General features: G+C 38.2%; 1 protein-coding gene across 2 annotated transcripts in view; it reads left to right on the top strand.

The window, feature by feature from the left end:
• PDE1A (phosphodiesterase 1A) overlaps nucleotides 1-22,300 on the top strand; it is a 163,688-nt gene that overhangs the window by 110,112 nt on the left and 31,276 nt on the right. For both annotated transcript variants that reach the window (XM_059820138.1, XM_059820139.1), the window contains 6 exons: nucleotides 7,676-7,858; nucleotides 8,319-8,385; nucleotides 9,323-9,439; nucleotides 10,791-10,931; nucleotides 15,656-15,756; nucleotides 18,954-19,079. In XM_059820138.1, coding sequence (XP_059676121.1) covers nucleotides 7,676-7,858; nucleotides 8,319-8,385; nucleotides 9,323-9,439; nucleotides 10,791-10,931; nucleotides 15,656-15,756; nucleotides 18,954-19,079 — 735 coding nt within the window. The remainder of the gene's footprint in view (nucleotides 1-7,675; nucleotides 7,859-8,318; nucleotides 8,386-9,322; nucleotides 9,440-10,790; nucleotides 10,932-15,655; nucleotides 15,757-18,953; nucleotides 19,080-22,300) is intronic.

Below are 22,300 nucleotides of genomic sequence, written 5' to 3'. Positions count from 1 at the left end.
GTGGACAGAAAGGATATAGATTAAACTGCAATCGTGTCACTTGCAAGAGAAAGAGTTTCATCATTTCATCTCACCAAACATCTGCGTGACCCTTAAAGTGTGCCACAGAAGTATTTGTGATAGGAACATGCATGTGTATATCTTTGTCTCGTGGAGTCTAAGAAGAAAGGAGCAAACGCTTGACTAGATGCTGGTGCTCACAGAGCTGTGTGTTCTGGAAGTGTGAATGGAGCTTAGCAACAGCCTGACAACTAAATTAAATTCTCCCATTTCCAGGAGATCCTAAGGTGAGGAATGGTCAGCGTAGCCTGTTCTTGGGCAGCTTTCAGTACACAGTTTTGGTTATGTTTGCAAGCTGGAGAAGACTGTTCCCTGGTGTTTTCAAGTTTTACAGTATTGCAACAGGACCTGAGACCATGGCAGCTGCTCCATCTTAGGCTAGTAATTAATATCTTAAAAAATAATGAACTGGGATACTTATTTGATACCCCTGTGCTTTCTGTCACTCACTTCTAGCCATCAATACAGGTTTAGCGTCTTCTCTGTATTTTAAATGAGAACAAAAGTCAGTGAAGGCTCCATCTTTTATTATTTCATTTTCACAAGCCGTATTTTAGTATCAGTGTTGCAAGGCTCTAAGCTAGCACTACATCAGCTGCTGCTGAGAATCTCACAGCAGGATTCTGTCGCTTGACATTACAGGACCATTTGCATTCCATTCCCACCCAGCACGTAGCATACAACATCTAGCTGACTTTGTGCATCACATAGTTTCACTGATTGTTAAGGCTCTGGTTATGGAAGAAATTTTGCTAATTCAGACATTGTTGTCCCTTCAGGGGAACCAGCAGAGATGGTCACACCAGCAAATCTCTTTGCAGGTGCAAGGGTTGAGAAAGTTAAATTCTCTTACATCAAAGAGATGTAGATATTTGTTAAAATTTTTAAAATCATATATTCCCAATCTCTCTACCTGAAAAGACAGATTAATTTGTTCATTTATACATGAAGGTAATTAAGTGTTTCATTCACACATTCATTCATTCATTCACAGTGAAGCATTCGGTCAATGATGTGATGTATTTTGAAGGAGCTAGACAATATTTCTCCTCAAAATTTAGCTTTTTTGAAAAAATCTGGGAATATTAAAGAAAATAATCCACCTAATGATACAAGGATAAAACAAGTGGAATGGGATGCCCTATTTGGTAATTATTTGCCAGATGAAAAATGTGGTCTATATGATTCCTCTCTGAGCTGACTTAGTTGAGGAGAGATTGTAAGTGGCGATTATTTAAGCATGAAGTTAAATCATAATCTTGTATATTCAGTCAAGTTTGCTACGACTCTGTATTGCTGTTTTCCATAGCCAACCCATGGTTAAATGTACTTTGCCTGAAGTTGCTGTGTCAGCAACAAATGTACCATTTGAAGAAAATAATTCAGTTCATCTATTAAGGGAATCTACAGATGATACTTCTGTAAAAGCTGCTATTGAGAAAAAGCTTAATGTGTTGAGATTAATTCAGTATATTCCTACCTTATAAAAGCTTAAAATAAGACTTTAAAATATTTTGTACTGAGCCAAAGGTTTTTTCTGAGAGGAAAGTTTGCAACAGCATCAAAGTTATATAAAAAAATACACTTAAAATCACTGAAGATCTGTTAGGTTCTGACTAAAACTCTTTAGTTCAGTTAGGATATTTAATAAATGGCCTGCATCCCTTTTCTGAAGTTATTGAATTTTTCTATCTCAAAGTTATTGCTGTTAATTTATGAGTCATGCTCTGAGATAGTCCCTGCCCTATAAAGCTTCCAGAATACCACATTAAAGCAATTTAATTTAAAAAAGGAAAATACATTACCTCATAGCTGTACTCCTGAAAAATGATATTTTTTAATCATGAATATCCTGACCTGAATCTTAAGACTGTTTGGTATGTGCGTCTGTATTTCTGAATAGGCAGTACATATCAACAAGTGAGTGTTTCTAGTAACAATAGTCCTTTCTCTGTTACTTATCTGCTGTTGTAATAACTGTATTTAATCCAGAGTCTTTGCCATTTATTGTAATTAATTGGTAGTTCTTAATATGAGGAAAATTCTTCTGAGAATGTGCTAAATTTTAAGAGTACAACGTGTTGGTAAGTTCATAATTTCCTTTAGAGAGACCTTTATGTACTAAAAATGCACCTCAATCATTTTTGCAATTTGTTTATCCTCAGTGGGAGTCAGGAGAATCTTGTAGTGGATGTTAGTGGAAATTGTAGTGGACTATAGAGGATGTAAATACTGATTGAACATATTGATTCATGCTCATTCAGGAAGATAGAAAGACACTAGAACACAAAAAATTGATAAAAATGTGAATTGACTATTTAGACTATAAATTCTTTGCCTTCTGCATTCTAGACCTAGAAGAGGACTTTGATCAATTCATTCTTAAGGGGTTGATCATTAGCTTGATTAATTCACTAAACAGTAAAGAGCTAATACCTCCTTCTCAATCCTTCCCAATCCTTCCTCTGGAAATCTTTCACCATCTCTGTTAGGCAGCATGACTGATGGATTTTTTTTTCCATTATCTAATTTTTTTTTTTTTCATTTTCTTTTCTTTCTTCTCCGTAGTACATCTGATATATTCCTAAGGGAAAAGAAATACACTTCTGACTAGTCCATTACTATATTTTAAATTCTGGTTAAATGAAAAGAGAGCTAGAAATTATCACTGCTTGAGTTTTGAAAAATCATTCTTGGTGAAAAACACAGTACTGTGACAAGATGATCAGGTTATTAGTTACTATGACTGCAATATTAATTGATTGCTAAGCTGAAATGCCATGGGCCATATCTTACTTATTCCCACAACTGTCAATGGGAGTTCCACTCATGGAACAAATAGAATTAAGTAACCCAAGTAACCCAAGCCTCCCCCTCTCCTTCCCATGCATAGCTCTTCCTCGTATTGCATCTACTTAATAGGCTAAAGATATATGAGCAAAATAAGTGTACATAACCCTGAAATTCTGACTTTGTGTTAAGAAAAAGTGCTTTCTGTGGCACACTGTGTTAGAGCTTTTTTGTTTTGTTTATTAGCATTTTTAGGTGTTGCTTAGCTTTAGGGAAGAAAAAATCAAAGTGTGTGCCTTGGTATATTAACATTTATTTAATTCAACTAGGATATTGGAGCTCATGCCTCCCAGTTGAATATGATTGATCTCAGTAGAGTTTTACTTTAAGGCTGACTTTGTGGAGCAGCTACGTAGCTTTAAAGTAAATGCCTGCCAGTGTGGTTGATTTGGAGGATGAGGCTATGGATCTTGCAGTCACTCTACTACAAATATTTTCTAAGCCAGAGGTTCTAGCCTTGTGTTTGACAGCTATGGTCACTTTTTATTTTGCTCATTCTTTTATCCAATGGCATTTTTGAACCTATGTGAAAGTTTACCTATTGCAAAATGTTGCAAAATTATATTGCAATTTACAAAATACATTTTACAATTACAATTGCAAATTATCTTGCAAAAATCCCTGTAATATTTGGCAAGAAGTTCAGTGGTTTAACTATGTTTGTCTTTGTTTTGACCGTGTCTTCTGATACTATTTCACCTTTCCCCCTCTTTTTTTTTTAAATTTAAAGGCATCCTGAATCACCTATAATAATAATAATTTAGCTATTCACCTGTGATTCATAAAGCAGCAAGTTAGAGCAACAAGTCTACTAACAGTAGAATTAGAGAATGCAGAATTTATAAATGTATTTTCCATTTATCTGGGCAATAATAACTTTCATTAGGCAAAAACCAAAGACTAATAACTTTCTATTGATTCACTGATTTTACTGAAGCTTTTGAAAGTTGTCAGTTCTAAGTAGATACAAATTAAAATAGCAGTAATATAAACACTCAGGAATAAAAATGTTCTGACTATACAGTTTGGACTGTTATGTTTTTCCCAGTAATTATAAACAATGTTGTATTGTAGAATTCATTCAAAGAAATTACGATGTCGTAATGCTCAGTGATTACATCAGAGTGACATTATAATGCATCTGCTCAGAGAGTCAAACTTTGTTGCAGTCAAGTTCTGAGCAACAGAAGTAGTAACAGCAATAAGGACAGGCACGTAGGGGCTCTGTAATTTACTTGATGCATTCACTGCAGTGATGCACATCAGTAGACCAGGGGCCAGCAAACAAGCTGCAAAATGATTCAACATAAAAAGAAGAGGATCCATATAAAAAAATATAGTGGTGGCCAATCAAAAACTGGTTCTCACTGGGTGAAAAAGAAAATTTCAGCTATTATTGTAATGTAAGTAAGTCCTGAAGTATTGTTAGTACTTCTGGTTAATGTGTACAAGTTATGATACTTCTGCTGAAGATTCTTTTTGTTATGTTTAGTAAAATTTATATACATATATGTGCGTTTTGTAAATAGTAAGTAAAATTGCTGATAAAAACAATTTTATGTTTCTATGTCTCAATGTATAAATTTGCTTTATTTGGGTTATTTTAAAGAAGTGTTTTCACAGTCAGTGAGTAAAAGGTGAACAATTAGATGTGTTTTGCAGAATCCACAATATTGTGCATGTATACATATATATGCACACTCATGGAAATATAATGGGAATACTATATTTTATAATCAAGGTATAGATGAATAAAAGTTGACAAAAGTTACAAACTATGAAATGAGTTGAATATTGGATTCTAAGAATTTGTGATAACTGAGCATAGTTTGTACAGTGCAATATATAGCCTAATTTATTTCCCTTCCTAAATAAAATTACCATCAAATTATATATCCATCTAACCATCCATTTATTCAGATGTGTATACCCATATATGAGCCCTGTCCCTGTAATTACAGAAGAATGGCAGTCATTAGTGAATTTACTCAAAGGCCATTTCTAGCAATGCATATGCCATGAGTAATTTTCCCCAATATAAATCTTATTCTTCAAAAGGTCAGGGAAGTGTAGAAAATAGACAGTTATGAGAAGAATGACTAGCCATTGTTTCCTCTTATTAAATGTTGTTTCAGTTAGGCTTCTGAAAGAAGCTAATTCTTTTTGGGAAGTTACAAAGGTTATGTGTTGAGGTATCTGTAAGAGCTCGTACTTACAAAGGATTGTGCTTACAATGTAATTCTATGTTGCAGTTGCTTTCCTAGTTATTTAAGTAGGAACCAGAGACACTGAAATGCTCTCTCTCCCATAGCACTGTTGTTCAGTCACCTCTCATCAGAGAGCAGTGGTCTCATGAAAATTACTGGTTAAATAAACACTTTTTCCAAATACTGTTTTTTCTGTAATGTCTTCATAAAGTTACTCCTATTACTATCATTTACAGACTGAATAGTCATCCTATTTTACACATGAATGGTTAAAAAGATTAGAGAAACTGCAGTGTGTCTTGCTAGCATTAATTTATATTCCAGCAGCTCATATCTTCAGAGCTTGGGACTTGATCTCAAATTCAGATCTGCATCAGACTATAGCAAACTGATGTAGAGCCCTGCTTCATGCTGCACAGGTGATGTGGAATATCCCTGCTGCATACTCTGAGGCAGCCTAATGCCTACGGTCCTTTTAACACTGGAATCATTTAATCTCATTTGAGTAACAGTTGGAATAGTTACAAAAATATGGTTTAGGGATTATAAGGTTTATTCCTGGTTATACTGCAAATACATCAAATGTCAAGTATTCCTCAGAAATATAAATGTACTGATCACAGAATCACTACGGTTGGAAAAGACCTGTAAGATCATCAAGTCCAACCATCAACCCAACACCACCATGCCCACTAAACCATGTCCCGCAATGCCACGTTCACACGCTCCTTGAACACCTCCAGCGATGGTGCCTCCACCACCTCCCTGGGCAGTTTATTCCAGTGTCTCACCACTCTCTCAGTAAAGAAATTTTTCCTAATATCCAGCCTAAACCTCCCCTGGCGCAATTTGAGGCCATTTCCTCTTGTCCTGTTGCTAGTCATTTGGGAGAAGAGACCAACACCCACCTCTCTGCAACCCCCTTTCAGGTAATTGTAGAGAGCAATAAGGTCTCCCCTCAGCCTCCTCTTCTGCAGACTGAACAACCCCAGTTCCCTCAGCCACTCCTCATCAGACTTGTGCTCCAGACCCCTCACCAGCTTCATCGCCCTTCTCTGGACACGTTCCAGCACCTCAATGTCCTTCTTGGAGTGAGGGGCCCAAAACTGAATGCAGTATGTGAGGTGCAGCCTCACCACCGCCGAGTACAGAGGCGTGATCACCTCCCTACTCCTGCTGGCCACACTATTTCTGATACAGGCCAGGATGCCATTGGCCGTCTTGGCCACCTGGGCACACTGCTGTCAATCAACACTCCCAGGTCCTTTTCTGCGGGGCAGCTTTCCAGCCACTCTTCCCCAAGCCTGCAGAGTTGCATGGGGTTGTTGTGACCCAAGTGCAGGACTCAGCACTTGGTCTTGTTGAACCTCATCCAATTGGCCTCGGCCCATCGATCCAGCCTGTCCAGATCCCTCTGAAGAGCCTTCCCACCCTCCAGCAGATCAACACTCCCGCCCAACTTGGTGTCATCTGCAAACTTGCTGAGGGAGCACTCTATCCCCTCATCCAGATCCTCAATAAAGATATTAAACAAGACCAGTCCCAAAACTGAGCCCTGGGGGACTCCGCTTGTGACCGGCCGCCAACTGGATTTCACTCCATTCACCACGACTCTCTGGGCTCGGCCGTCCAGCCAGTTTTTTACCCAGCAAAGAGTGCACCTGTCTAAGCCACAAGCCACCAGTTTCTCCAGGAGAATACTGCAGGAGACATAGTCCCCTGATCTCTCCAGGGATATTTAATTACAGTGTTAGACTAGTAGGGGTTTAAGTGGACTATAACATAGTTTTTAATTTAGGGAATTAAATCAATTTATAGCCTTTGACCTATGGCCAGTGTCAGCCTTGGTTCAGTTTTGCAAGATAATTTGCCCAAATCCTTTCCTCTGCATAAGTCCTACTCCTCCAAAATAAATTACTGACTTTAGGCTTATGTCCACTGTCAGAAAATCTCATCATTCTTGTCCATTCTGCTCCTCTTGCACTCTGTCTTGAAGAGCCTTCCTAGTCTGATAATTCTATGTCCCTAAAACCCAAGAATATTCCTGCTGTTCTTTCAGTAAACAGTGTTGTTGTTGGGGGCATTTTATGGACTTTTTTTTTAAACCCCAGTTGAAAATTCTCACAAAATAAGCTGCCAGCCATATGAGCTGCTGAAACTGAGAACAGGGCAGATGAGCACAAATATACTACGCTCACTGCTCACAAGTAATTTATATGACACTTCTGGCATCATGCTTCCTACTAGGCATCGTCCTATAATCCCTCAGATAGTATTAGATTTATGGGGGATTCCTTTGAACTATACTGTATTCAGGCTTTTCTTCATCATTCATGTTGCGGCTCCATTCCTTTATATGCCAGAGAAGACCTGTATTAGGCAAGGTTTTGAAAATGTTGAAGGAGAGAAACAGAGAAGACATTTAGTGATGTGCTGAGTCAATTCCACAGACAACCTCTGCTCCTGTTAAATGAAGTTATGTTAGCTTTTCACCTGCCCATACTCCTTTTGCATCAGTCTGGCATCTTCTCAGTTACCTGTTATTAATTTTTTTGTAGGAAGCTTTTGGATACTGAGGATGAGCTCTCTGACATCCAGTCAGATTCGGTCCCGCTGGAAGTGCGGGACTGGTTAGCTTCTACATTCACGAGGGAAATGGGAATAGTGAAGAGGAGACCTGAAGAAAAGCCCAAATTCCGAAGCATTGTGCACGCTGTACAGGCTGGGATTTTTGTAGAAAGGTGAGAGCTTTGTTTTCTTATTATAGCAAGTACTGCATTTAGCCACAGCATCTGTTGTTGAAGATCCCTTAAGTGGTGCGATGAACCTGAAGCAAATCTTTGAGCCAGGATTTAGGTTTCAATTTCTGCAATTGCTGTATTTTTCCTTACAGAAATCCCGATGAAACCTCTAAATTTATATTGAAATTTTCTGGACTTTGGAAAATTCTGGGAATGAACTTTATAGCTTGGAAACTTCTACACGACAATATACCAAAGACTGCATTAACATAAGAGGCTGATATACCAGCAGGGAGCTTTTCTCATAAGTTCATAAAAAGTCGTATGTCATCTTTGGGATCAGACCCTTGAATAGCTTAGTATTATTTCACAAACTGTGAAAGATGAATTAAAAAAAGATAACTTGTTCCATCACTTTTTAAAGGAATACTATTACTTAATATTTTATTTGTTCTTTTAGGATGTACCGAAGAACTTCTAGCATGGTTGGTTTGGCTTACCCAGCAGAAGTGATAGTAACATTTAAGGTGAAATAAGTTTAATCGTTGTGGAATTCGAATGTATTTGTACTTATGTTTAGTGACTTTTAGAGTGAAAGGAATATATTTTTCTACTGAACATACCCTAGCCCTATTTAGTACTGCGGAACTGAGAACACAGAACAGTTAACAGATAAAAATTCACAAATAGCGTAAGATTCTGTTTATTCTTTCACTGATTAGTTGTGATTTCATTTAGATGTTGTTAGAGCAATAGGATGAAATTAGTATAGAAATTTTTATAGAAATGTGAGACATGGTTTTACCAGCTCCCAGTGGTATGTTAATCAGTGTCTCAGACAGCAGAATTTGTTTCCTTTTTAGGAAAGAAAAAGGAGAAGTAGTATTGGGATAGAGCTAACAAAAGAAGCTGCAGCTTATGGAACAAGTACAGTATTCGCTGTGAACTTAAGGCATTACTGTTGTTCACCCAAAAGGCAATCTTTTATGGTGGCAAAGTTCCTATGGCTATGTATGCAATTAAAAAATGGTATTTCTTGAGAATGTAGTGCCTCACCTTTTCCCCTGAAAATCACACACTGTTATATTATTCTCAAACTGATATATGGCTATAGTGTTAATGACATTGCCTAATAGCCTATTTAAAGGATGAGTATTCACATTAGCTCCATGGGTTCTATTGACAATTTGTAAGCAGAAAGTTAAATTTGAAAGATTAAGGCCTTTGATTCAAAGCATGCAAAGCTGCATAGGTCATGTTACAAGTATTTTATTCATAACTGGCACAACTATTTTCATCATTAATGTTGAAATAGTCATTAATGTGTTATCTACAGTAGGAAAAAAACACCAAACTCTCCCCTTCCCTCCATAAAAACCCAAAATATCTTTTCCAGTGATTAACTGGAAACATACTTAAACAGATGGAAACTTTATGTTCTTTTTCTTTTCCCCTCATCTACAGGATGTTGATAAATGGTCTTTTGATGTATTTGCCCTAAATGAAGCAAGTGGAGAACACAGTCTGAAATTCATGATGTATGAGCTGTTTACCCGATATGACCTATTGAGCCGTTTCAAGGTCAGAAACTAGCCACAAATAAAAATATGTATGTAAAATTTTATTATACAATGCCGTGCAGAATTTCAAAGAAGATGGCAAATTGAACATTGTAATATGCCAGTGGTTCTACCAAATGGAACTTCACCCAGAGCACGCAAATTTTTCTGCAACCCAAAAAATGGAAAGCTATGTACACCCATGTCATGTTAGTTTGGGATGGGGTGTTGCTAGTGAGAGGCTAAATGCTGTAAGCAATAAACAGACAGATTATGTATACAGCCTATTTACTCAGCAGTACTGAATCAGTGTCCCAGCTTCATGGAACAAAAATTCCTAATAAGGCACAAAACTTAGGTAGTCCTAAGTACTTTTTCATGGTCTAGATCATAGTTTGTTGCCTAACACTGTGCAGGTGTTTCAGCTGAACCTTCCTCTCCTAACCAACTTGGGGGGTATATAAAGAGAAGGCTACTTTTCCATGGTGTTTGCAGGGTGTTGCAATACAATATGGAGTACTTATAACCAACTTTGAAAGGCCTAGATAAAGAAATGGATCAAAGTGCCAAATTCATCATTATAATAGTACTGAATGAAAGTTTCATTACAGTTTCAAAATCTCTCCACTGCAAAACAACATGCTCCATTTGAAGAGGCTGCCTCACCCTGAAGTTGGTTTGAGTATTTTTATTTTAACTGATAACCCAGACTCAGCTTTTCCCATCCAGCTTTTCCCTTCAAGCTCTGGGTGCTTAAAGTCAGAACCACACCAGGGCTACCATTAGCAACACAATGTTACTAGCTCAGTGGGCTTAAGCCCATTCTCAGTCCCACTGTTTACCTTGCAGAACTTTTAAATGAAGAAAAAAATCTTAAGGGAAATCTTAAGGGAAAAAAATGGGTCTAGATACTACCTGTACTTCACACATTGCCTGAAGGAAGAGAAGGAAGGGAAGCCAGACCATCAGATTCAAGGAAACCTTGTCTCAGGCAAGGTAAAACCGGTGAAGAAAAAGAGAGAATCCTGTTGTTAGACTCCTATCTGTCATGCCTTTATTATATGAGCAATCTATGCATTCCTGGTACAGACAGACAGACATGTCTTGAAAACTACTTGGTTGATAGCTCTGGAGTCTCTTGTACACTAACCACATGCTGTGCGTGGTGTATGTAGAGGGATATAACATCTACAAGAATTGGGTGAAGACTTCCTGATGCATGTAAGATATTAGATCTTTACATTTTAAATTTTACTTTTGTTGTTTGTTAACTAAAGTCTATGGTATATTTATTTGTGGTTTTTTTATTGTGGGATTAACTTTGCAGCTTTTGCAGGAAAAAAACATTTATTTTGATTTTTGCTTCCCCCCAGATCCCTGTTCCCAATCTTATTTCATTTGCTGAAGCTCTTGAGGTTGGTTACAGCAAATACAAAAATCCGTATCACAATTTGATCCATGCAGCTGATGTTACTCAAACTGTGCATTACATAATGATTCACACTGGTATCATGGTAAGAAATACTGCAAAGTTAAATTTACTTCTTTTCTCAGCCTCTGCTGTTTTGTATACATGTGTGTGTTTGTCTGTTTTTAAGGAAAAAGCTCCCCTGAAAATTGTGCAGCGATAAATTCAAAACTACCATTCAGGCTGTGAACTTTCTGTCATTTTAACAGTTCTTCCAGGCTAGAACTCTCCTGATGTGGAGGAAAAAATAGAAAAAAATCCTCCTTAAATCCTTTTTGCTTTTCATTGCCTGGGCTTGGGCGTTATATATCATACTCCTGCTGCCAGGAGTGGGTAGGTGAGAATTTTTTGCTTCCACATCAGAGCCTGGGAGGTGTGATCAGGCAAGGAAGCTTTAGTATCTGCTGAGGTCCTGGCCATTGAAAGATATACTGAATCAGTGCAGGCTTACTCAAATACGCTGCAGCTGCTTTGTCTTTTAGTTTATAACCGTATTTAGGATTCCTCTTGCATACTGTATGTGCCTATAGTAGGCAGGAGATTGCATTTGCCTTGCATTATTGCAGTATCCCAATAGTTTCTAATATTTGCTTTGGGAACTGAAGTGAGTCTGTGCAAGCATTTTTACTCTAAACACTTACCTTTGATGTAATACTAGGAATTTCCTCACAATCAGTTTGCTAGGCAAAAGTAAATACTGACTGAAAGAAAATGGACATTTCTGTCAATGGCCTTTTGATGATTTGTCTTCACTATGAATGCACTTCTTTAAAAAAAAAATAGTGTCTGATAGTGTCTGATTTCTGGTTTCAGGGCTGACTCTAAATGTTTGTGCTCCACTATATACGTACTAAATGACAGTCGTTGACTTATGTTAAGTTTTTTCTTACTGGGAGGCTTTCTCCCTTTTGGCGTCAGGTGAGGAAAGAACAAGTACCTAGGCATTGCAGGGTTTAATTCTTCTGTTTGAAAGAAGTGTTTAGCTTCTAAGCATCAAGTTTTTAAAGCTACATTTTAACACAAGAACTACTTGCAGAGTGAAGCCTGCATTCTTCAGCAGCCAAGATTCCTTTTCTCATTGAGATGTTTTCTTGAGAAAGGACTTCCATAATAGACTGAAGAATAGGCTAGACAGCTTTTACCAAGATCACTCCAAACCAAAGTTGTTGTATAAGATGTTCACCTACCCAAAGAATATTTTAATAAAAGAAAAAGCTTGGAGAGATTAGATCATGGTTCCTGTCCTAGCCTTGTCTTCTACTGTAAGATCAACTGCTCGCATCAAATGATCTGAGACATGTCTTTGTTGCAAGTATACAACTGGATCAGCAACTTAACAGGGAGGAAAATCCCTCTGTTGTATTAAACATTATAAACATCCCTGTAACAACAGGCCTGTTGTAACTGTGCCCCTCCACCCTTCAAAAAAAGACAGTAGCATCCATATTTTCTTTGGGATACCAGGACAAAGTTCCAACTTCCAGAGCTATCCTAGTCAATTTGGGATGTTTAGCTGTTGACTAAACAACTTTGCAACGCACTTCGGATATCTCTGAACACTGAATGAAGGAACCTGTTTCGTATTTGAATATCTGCTATTCCACCGGGTGCACATGAGAATGAGAAAGGCCTCTCCAACTCACCTTTTACATTATTAGCATCTTAACCTTGTAACTGCACTTTGATGTGATTTGGACAACTATTTTCAGAAAAGCTTAGACTTTATTTCTGTTACTTTGCTGTAAAACCTCATTAATGTTGCAATGCTGCTACAAAATATTCCTATAAAATTAGGCCAGGTTTTAAATATTCACATTTGAGTTGTTGAATGATGATATTGGAAGGTTCTTGGAAAGATGTCTAACTAGGACAACACTTAGTCAAGAGTGCCTTCAAACAGATGTAGCTTGCCAGGCAGAAGGAACGTTTATAAAATCAGTGTTTGAAAGAAAGCCTAGTGATTCTGCAGCTTGCAAAGTATTTCTGTCCCAAATGTCATTTGCAGTTTGAGAATGCATCAGTATCATGTAAATGTTCTATTTAACTTGTTGTGTTTTTTTCCTGTTGCCCGGTTAACCCTACAGAACCTTACTCAATAATAATTTCAAGTTTGCTTCTCAAGCGAATAGTTTTCAAGAGTATGTCCATTGTAATGCCTCTTTTAACTCTGCTGTCTCTTCTAACAAATACCTGGATTGGAGTCAATTTGATGCAATTCTGTATCAAATTCCTGTGTGTTTTTCGCAGATTGGCATGCGATTTGAAGTTCTTGTGCTTTCATTGTATCTTAAGGAACTGATACTGACTGCCAAATCTTGCAAAGAATTGCTGTCTTCCCTGTTCACTTCTGAAAGACATACTGAAGCAAATGCTTCAAAAAGCTGGGGTTTAGAAAATCCTTTTCATGATTCCTGTTGCTAAGGTCATATATTTGGTATCTTTGATAAGCACCTGGAAAACAGCCATATTTCAGCATTTGCCAAAAAAATTTGACTGGTCAGAGTTTATGCTTCTCCACAAGCCTTTAGAGAGATTCCAGTGAAGAATAACACATATTCAGAGTCACATTTAAAGAAATAAAATGATCGTTCTATTTTCCAAAAGTTACTGTCTATCTTAAGAAACAAGATCCAGCCACCTCAGATCGATGTGCTAGAAAGTTAGGTATCACAGATGGCACACAACTTTCCCAAGAGATTAAATCCCAGATGATACGACTGAAATATATAACTCAGGCTTGCATTTATAAAGTGTTCATCTTTATAAAGATTTAAGAATCCAAGTCCCAGGGAATACATTTTGTAAAGAACTTTTGAGTCATCGATCATCTTCCCACTATCCCTTTTCTCCTCCCACGTACCTGTATTGCTCAAACTAAAGGAAAAAATGTCTTTACTGCCAATAAGTGCGTTGTGAGACTCCCTTTCTTACTCATTTTGTAATCCATCATTGTTTAAGAAAATAGTTTGAACCAGAGCTCATGAAAAGTTGGAATGTATATGTATACTTATAAGCAATTTGTAGTTCTGGAAAACTCTCAATAGAAGAGATCCTACCCAATAGGTGTTACACCTTGCATGGTATAGTATCTTCCAGGAGGGAAGCACATTCCAGCTCTTTGCAGTCTTGCAGACCTCCAGATACCTGCTTTTCCCTCTCCATTTGAGAAAAACCCTTGTTAACTGTCTAAGAGCTTTCTCCTGCTTCCTTAGAAATCCTTTAGGTAAAGTAGTTCTTTGATTCCCTGATTTCAATACTGATCTGAATTTTGACTGTACAGCTACAGTCTCTAGAATACTTGCTTTCATATACTACCATATGAAGTTTCTGTTTAACACATAGATATTGTTTGTAAGGAATGCTTTCCTACTTATAAATGCATTGTCTAGCCACTATTTTGGTTACTAAAAACCCTGATCTTTGAAAAGGCATCTCAAAGAAAAGGTTTATGTTTAGTTTTAGTTACTAATAATTTCTGGGTTTCTATTCTATTTGGTATGTTGAAAACATTGTGAAAGTCAGGACTGGTCATGGCCTGGTTTCTTGTGACACACAGTACTATGAAGGTCATGGTTTCCATTTTTAGAACTGCTTACAGTACATTCTCATTCCTCTGTTGTGACCTTTTTTAATCTATACTGCTTCACCAACAGTCGGTACTTGTTGTTCCTCAGCAGTCTTATTTTGCTGCTGCGTGACCTATTTCATTATTCTCGCATTACTTATGAATCTGGACTGTTTCCTTTCTTCTTTGAAAGAAGTACTAGTATTGGCAGCTTATACTACTTCTGGCAGCTTAGACATTTTATACCCATTCATACACATGTATGTGCATATATGGGTGCATAAGGATGAGATAAATCTTCGATCCTTTAATACAGAAGCTTACTTCTACACTAAAAAAATCTGAAATATGTGTGGAGATGCTTGACTGGCATTTGACTTAATCAGTCCTATGACTGCGGGGGTTAATTATCTTATGATTTTTCTGCCCCCATTTTTAGATGGAGTAAATTTTCTCCTCAAGTATGATCTATCATTCAAGAAATAGAACTTGAAAGATAAAATAACAGCGGTTATTTTACAAACCGAGCAATACAGAACGGCCTCAGTTAGCAAGAGGTATAAAAGTACACAAAATTCTAGGGTCTGCATTATTTTGTATACATGACCTGTATTACCTTTTGTTCTGTGTAACTGTATACTGGCCTTATACACCCTTTTTATGCATTAGTACAAAGTATGATAAAATTTAGAACAGAAAAATCTCCCATGGGCCTAATTTTAGTGCTATGTATACTGGTAAAATACAGTTAATGCTGATGTTGTACCTAGAATTTATTATGAACTCTATATATTGTTCACTAAGAGACAAATTATAACCTTAACTTCATATAAAGTTTTTAGATGAATGTACCATAATTTGGCAAGTGCCATGTATGGGCTAGCAGATTAGATACTTCCTACTCAAAACACCTACAAAGTATACCATGTAATTATCTTAATATCTTCTTATATTTTTGGCTGCCAATATTTACTTTGCTAGTGACCATAAGGACATTAACTTGGTCTTAGAGTAATCATAATAAGTACAAAGAGTTCTTTTACTGTATAATACTGATGTGTTACGGATATATAGTTACCTGGAATAAGACAAGAATAAAGTTTACTTAAGTTGAAGGTAATGCAAAACATTTCCAGTACTGTAGTGTTTAATCTGAATTAGGCTATTATAGAAGATATGGCTAAGATTTGTTTTTCTTTTACCAGCACTGGCTCACAGAACTGGAAATTCTAGCAATGATCTTTGCAGCTGCCGTCCATGATTATGAACATACTGGGACCACAAACAATTTTCATATTCAGACAAGGTAAGCGAAGTGGTCTCGTAAGAAGTGTGATATCTGGAGTTTGCTGTTCATTGGTCTGAACTGTTTCATACCTCTTACTGATAAAGCCAAGAAGTAGCCAGGTCATTCCTGATTTTACAAGTTGCTTCCTTGACCTCCGTACAGTTAATGGGACTGCTCACGTGAACAAAGACAGCGCGGAAAAGTAAGGAGTTAGTTCCATAGTGTTTGAAATCATTATATTTTGGAGTTGATATGTCAAGAGAGATTTCAAAAAGATTCAGAACACGGACTTGAAAACCCCTCACCCCTCTATTTGCTCACTTAAATTCTGATACTTTCAACGCAAAAAATTCTTCCACAGTGTCCCCAGAAAAATACCACTTCACTTCCAGCAATGTGTCTGCACTTGCTTCAGTTGCTACATGTTGTTTCAAATTGTGTATTAAACTTACAGGGTCCTAGTACAGAGGGAGAAACCTTCAAGCACAGCTTTAGAAATACTTACCACGAGTCCTCTCCTAGTATGTTTTGACAGCATCTGCGGTAGTTACGCAAAACAAGTCTAGAAAGAAATCCAGTTTGAAAGTCAGGCTAGCTGTATTCTCATGCAGGCGCAGCATGTCATCCTAGCCTTTGGTCCACAACAACAGCATATACCTCTCTCCCTTAAAATATTTTCTGCTTATCAAAGGAAAATCACTGACCAATCAATTATTGGGTGATAAATGGTACACCTGATACTTAGCCTAGTACAAAGCATCTTATTGTTCTCTCACACTAGGCTATACTTCGTTTTTAGTATCCTCAGCTGAGGAGTCTGCTTTACCTGCTCTTTAAAAAAAAAATCCAACAAAGCTCTGGCATATTCTAACAAAACAGCTCTGTGTTAAAAATGCTGCTACTTTGAACAGAAGCATCCTTGGACTCACCTATACAGGTAAAGTGCCCCATGGTTACGTTTAAATGAAATCCATAACATACTTGTGCCCTGAGATGTGCCCTTCAATAATGAACAAATTCCAGATCTAGAGCTGAAATAAAGACATAATTCTTTTCTCCCTCAACATAGTCTGGCTAAAAATAAACTTTTTTTTTTTTATTCCAAGTTTATATTACTTTTCTATTTTTGTCCTTAATATTTTGCTCTGAAGTATTGCAAAAGTGGAAAATTAATTAAGTTGTTAGCCTTTGAATTTTACTTGGGCGTACTTGCAAACAGGTATTTGTTTTGTGATGAAGCTTATTGTTCCCTCCTAGTGGAACTTGGCCCTGGTGTGGCATCCCAGGGCCATGATTCCAGGCTTCTTTTGCCTGAGAAAAGCTGATGAAATGGCTGTCATAGCAAATCTTAGCACTGTTTAAAACTAGCCATAAGTAGCTATGTGGGTCAAATTGTGCTTCATAAACATATGTGATTGGCAAATCACAGATTTTCCCATGATTTTAGTAGGATTATAGATGTAAACATATTAATTATTAAGGTAGATTATGGTTTATTCCCTCTAAATAGAGTTTCCAATCATATTTTAATTTTTTAGATTCTTTGGTACCATACCATACACGTGGGTGGTTACACTGAATATATACTATTGCTCAACAGAACAAGAGGTTGAGTATACCTTATTAATATTATAGTAAGCTGCGCTGCTAAATCATCACACCTTCCTTCTAGTACAGACTTCTCAGTTGACCAAATTGAAATACTCAGGAATAGTTTTATCAGAACAGAAGTGTAGCAGAGAGGGGAGATCTAAGGTTGCTTGGTCAGATCAGGTCTTGGGAAAACAAATTCCCCAAGAATTAATGAAGTTTGAAGCTAAGTATTGTTACCAAAAATTGTAACCAAGAAAATTCTCCAAACCAAATGATAGTTTAGAAAGCTGACATTGGTTTATTGCAGCACTGGGGGCATGGGGGATTTTTCTTCCTAGCATGCACACCTGGTTGAAATCATGACAAGTATTTAAACAGTTAATGAAGTTAGTTAGGCCTACTGGTCCCACCCCTTAACTAACTATTGGTTAGTACCTTTCTTACTTCATCTTAAAGATACAGTTCTCTTTTAATTCACTACACATGCCCAGACAGTAGGTGGCATATTTGAGTTGGGGGCTTTTCTAGCTCGGAGGTGTGGTTTCTAACATTATAATGAGGTAGGTCAGCCTTAGGACACCCATTTGGGGCATTTCACTGACTTTGTTGTTAGGTATGTAGACAATACCAAGTCTCAAGGTTGTATATCAGCTGTTATCAGGAGACCTAGAAACTCCTCCAGGGTGCTATATCTCAGTATACTGTTTATCTCAAGGTAAACAACATCAACATAACCCAAAACAACCAGTCACCACAGCCAGCCCAGTTCATCTGATGCAGTATCTTCTTATCTGTACAAAGTTTGCACAAAGGGGTCTTTTCTTTGTATGCTAACTAAATTGTTTAAGTCTTTGGTATCAGTATGATAAATCCATACCACATCAAAATTTGTGAAAATCTGTATGTAATTTTGGTATCGTAGGTTAGTCTTTAATTAAGAGGGAAAAGATACTGTCGAGGGTGCTAACATTGTGGTAAGCATCTGGCTTTAGGAAGCACTTGAGTGCAGTTACATTTCAGCTTAGCATCTCTTCCATTCCTTTGTTATAAGTCTCATGGTTTGGCTGTTTTTCTTACAAAAGATGACAGCCGTTTAAAACATATGAAATTGAACTTTTTAAATATTTTATTATTTACAGCTCCTTCTGATTATGAGTGACATGGGCCAAAGCACATCCCTCTCAGAACAGGCGTAGTAACTTCTTAATAGCCATGCTGTGTGTGGAGCCCCCTCTGTTGGTGAATGCAATGCATTTTAAAAGGTTCTGTCACCAAAAAGTACTCTTGAGTAGCCTAATTAGAGCATTTATGTTGCTCTACGATCCTATCTACAGTGAAGAAGCTCAAAGATCTCACAAATTTTTGTTACAGTTATATAAATAAAACATTACATGTTTAAAAGTATGACTTCCCACAAACAGTATATACAATGGTGTAATAATAATATTTTATGCATTTAGGATGGAAACTTTATTAGTATTTGATACATTAGGAACAAATAAGCATAGTTTGATATATACCTAGTCAATAGTTCTCATAAAGAATGCACAGTCCTACCTTCCCCAGTGCTATCACCGGAATGCTATTGCAAATTCTGCCTTTTTTTTTTTTTTTAACACTAGGTCAGATGTTGCAATATTGTACAATGATCGTTCTGTTCTTGAAAATCATCATGTAAGTGCTGCTTATAGACTCATGCAAGAAGAAGAGATGAACATCCTGGCAAATTTAACCAAAGATGACTGGAGGTAAGACCTACAGTGACAGTGACATTCAAACTTAATTCCAGTATTTAAAAATAATAAAAATCACCAGGCCTTCCCTGTGGAATCTATTTTAGGAGTTCAAATTGCAGGAAGAAACTTTTGCACTGGAAGGAGTAATGGATATTTAGAGCTTAGGAAAGCTTGCTGTGGTGTAAAGAAGTACTGTTTGGGAGACTCCATATAATTTTCCAAGTGAGGTTGTGCATTTATGAGGCACAGTGTTGGACTGTGTGGACCATGTCTCAGGTGAGACAGCTCTTCAGGAAAACCACAGTGCTGCCCCTCTTGAGCTAGGTTACCTTTGTCTAACAGTGTGTTAAAACCTCAGTGCAGAGTTACACTCTGCTGCCAGCTTGAGCACTACTGCCTCTGGGATTTCTGCTGTGTAACATAGCACAGCATTGTCACATCTTGGTTAAGCATTAAAAAATTAATCATCTGGAGAATCCAAAAATATAAAGTAAAGGTCTAGAAGCACTACAGAAATCTCTTTTTTTTCTTCTTAAATTTACTGTAATTCCTGAAGAAAATTTGACCAGCTGCAAGCACCAGGATCATAATTGATATGTCACAAATACGAAGACCTGTAAGACCAAAATGAACAAGTGTTAGAGATAAGACTTTCTCCATTATTATAAAGGACATGTTACCTCTGTATATCTTTGATTGCTACATTTAGCACTTAAAATATGAGTCTTCAGTATGTTTCTGTAAACACAGGTATTATTCAGAGATCCTAAAAATAAGTTTTAAACAGGTGGACTGTGAAGTCAGAGAGATGTTCTGCTTTCAGGAAATTCTCCCACTGTGAATGGTGCCGCCATGAATAACAAAGCTATACTCTGCTTTATTTATATTTTCACAAAACTGTACATTTATGAAGGGATATGTGAATGTCAGATCAAATTTTGGTGTGGTGTATATTTATAGATGAAGGACTGTTTTACATGGTAGATTTACATGGTTTTACTTATCTACATGATCAGAACACCCCTAAATAAAGCATTTGTTGAATATAAGGCAGCTGACCCTTTTGGTTTTCACCTCATTATTTTTCTGTAGCTATTCCAAACCACTTCATATTAAATTATTATTAATTTTTTATTTAATAGAAAGTGAGAGAGGAAGGGTACACTTTTTCATTCTCATAAAAGATTTCTTCTCAGAGGCGACTCATTTGGATTTAGTTATTATAAAGTTTGTGTTGTAAATTTAGTTCTGGAGAAGGATCTCTGGAAGTAAATTGTAAACTTCAGCAATAATTGTCATATACACCTAGATTTTCATTGCCAACATGAGTCAGCCTGGCTCTGCTTGGAACTATTTTGGGCCTGGTAGTTTTGGGGCTGATAGGTCTCCGTGACCCTATTTTTGTTTGTCCTAGCTATTGAGTATGGAGAACATGATTATGCCAGTAGACAGCCGTCAGAGGCTGGTATTCTGTCTTTTAAAACCACCAGTGTAGAGAGGTAATGATTTTCAAATCTTCAGACATGTTGCCTTGAGTATATTTTTTTTGAAGTGGTGTTGTTTCATGTTGTGTCCTACCAGAGAATGCTTCCAGGTAGAAAGGGGCAAATCTTCTTCAGTTGAATTTCAGCTCAGGGCTGGACTAAGGATGGCTTGAAGACACTTAAGTGCTTCCCCAGTCCTGGCTCCTGTATCACTGGAGACCACCATAAATGAATATAGTTTGGGAATCCCTGCAGCAACATGCAGTTGCTCCAGCTGACAGAAATCTGGCATCCAGCTAGTACAATGCATCACAGTTGTCCCCTTTTGTTATGCCACTGGGGAAAAGAGTGATAGGATAGAAACTCCTGTGAAAGAAAGTATTTCCCAAAGGAAAGAGGAGCGTATGGTTTCCAGGTGTGTGATGTTTATACATATTGCTCCAGTGAACTGCAACAGAAAAAAGGGGAGGTGCCCTGCTTGACCTGCTGTTTATGAACAGAGAGGGACTGGTTGGAGAAGTGATGGTCGGAGGCCGTCTTGGGCTTAGTGACCATGAAATGATAGGATTCTCAGTTCTTGGGCAGGTAAGGAGGGGGTTCAGCAAAACCACTATGATGGACTTCCGCAGGGCAGACTTCGGCCTGTTCAGGACACTAGTTGAGAGGGTCCCTTGGGAGACGGTCCTGAAGGGCAAAGGGGTCCAGGAAGGCTGGATGTTATTCAAGAAGGAGCTGGAAGACAAGGATGGAGAGCAAAATAAAATCCCCGTGATCCAGGAGGAAGCGGTTAATGACCTGCTATGCCACCTGGACACTCACAAGTCTATGGGGCCTGATGACATCCACCCAAGGGTGCTGAGGGAGCTGGCGGAGGAGCTTGCCAAGCCGCTCTCCATCATTTATCAACAGTCCTGGTTAACAGGGGAGGTCCTGGACAACTGGAGGCTTGCCAACATGACGCCCATCTACAAGAAGGGCCAGAAGGAAGATCCAGGGAACTACAGGCCTGTCAGCCTGACCTTGGTGTCGGGGAAGATTATGGAGAGGTTCATCTTGAGGGCGCTCACAGGGCATGTGCAGGACAACCAAGGGATCAGGCCTAGCCAGCACAGGTTCATGAAAGGCAGGTCCTGCTTGACCAACCTGATCTCCTTCTATGACCAACCTGATCTCCTTCTATGACCAGGTGACCCCTCTAGTGGATGAGGGAAAGGCTGTGGATTTTGTCTACCTGGACTTTAGTAAAGCCTTTGACACTGTCTCCCACAGTATTCTTCTGGAGAAACTGGTGGCTCATGGCTTAGACAGGTGCACTCTTTGCTGAGTAAAAAACTGGCTGGACAGCCGAGCGCAGAGAGTCGTGGTGAATGGAGTGAAATCCAGTTGGCGGCCGGTCACAAGCGGAGTCCCCCAGGGCTCAGTTTTGGGACTGGTCTTGTTTAATATCTTTATTGAGGATCTGGATGAGGGGATAGAGTGCTCCCTCAGCAAGTTTGCAGATGACACCAAGTTGGGTGGGAGTGTTGATCTGCTGGAGGGTGGGAAGGCTCTTCAGAGGGATCTGGACAGGCTGGATCGATGGGCCAAGGCCAACTGTATGAGGTTCAACAAGGCCAAGTGCCGGGTCCTGCACTTGGGTCACAACAACCCCATGCATCACTACAGGCCTGGGGACAAGTGGCTGGAAAGCTCCCCCACGGAAAAGGACCTGGGGGTACTGGTTAACAGCCAGCTGAATATGAGCCAGCA

This window comes from Gavia stellata, chromosome 8 (genome assembly GCF_030936135.1).
Source record: "Gavia stellata isolate bGavSte3 chromosome 8, bGavSte3.hap2, whole genome shotgun sequence".
NCBI classification, from domain to species: Eukaryota; Metazoa; Chordata; class Aves; order Gaviiformes; family Gaviidae; genus Gavia; species Gavia stellata.
This window is presented reverse-complemented; position numbering and strand designations above follow the sequence as displayed.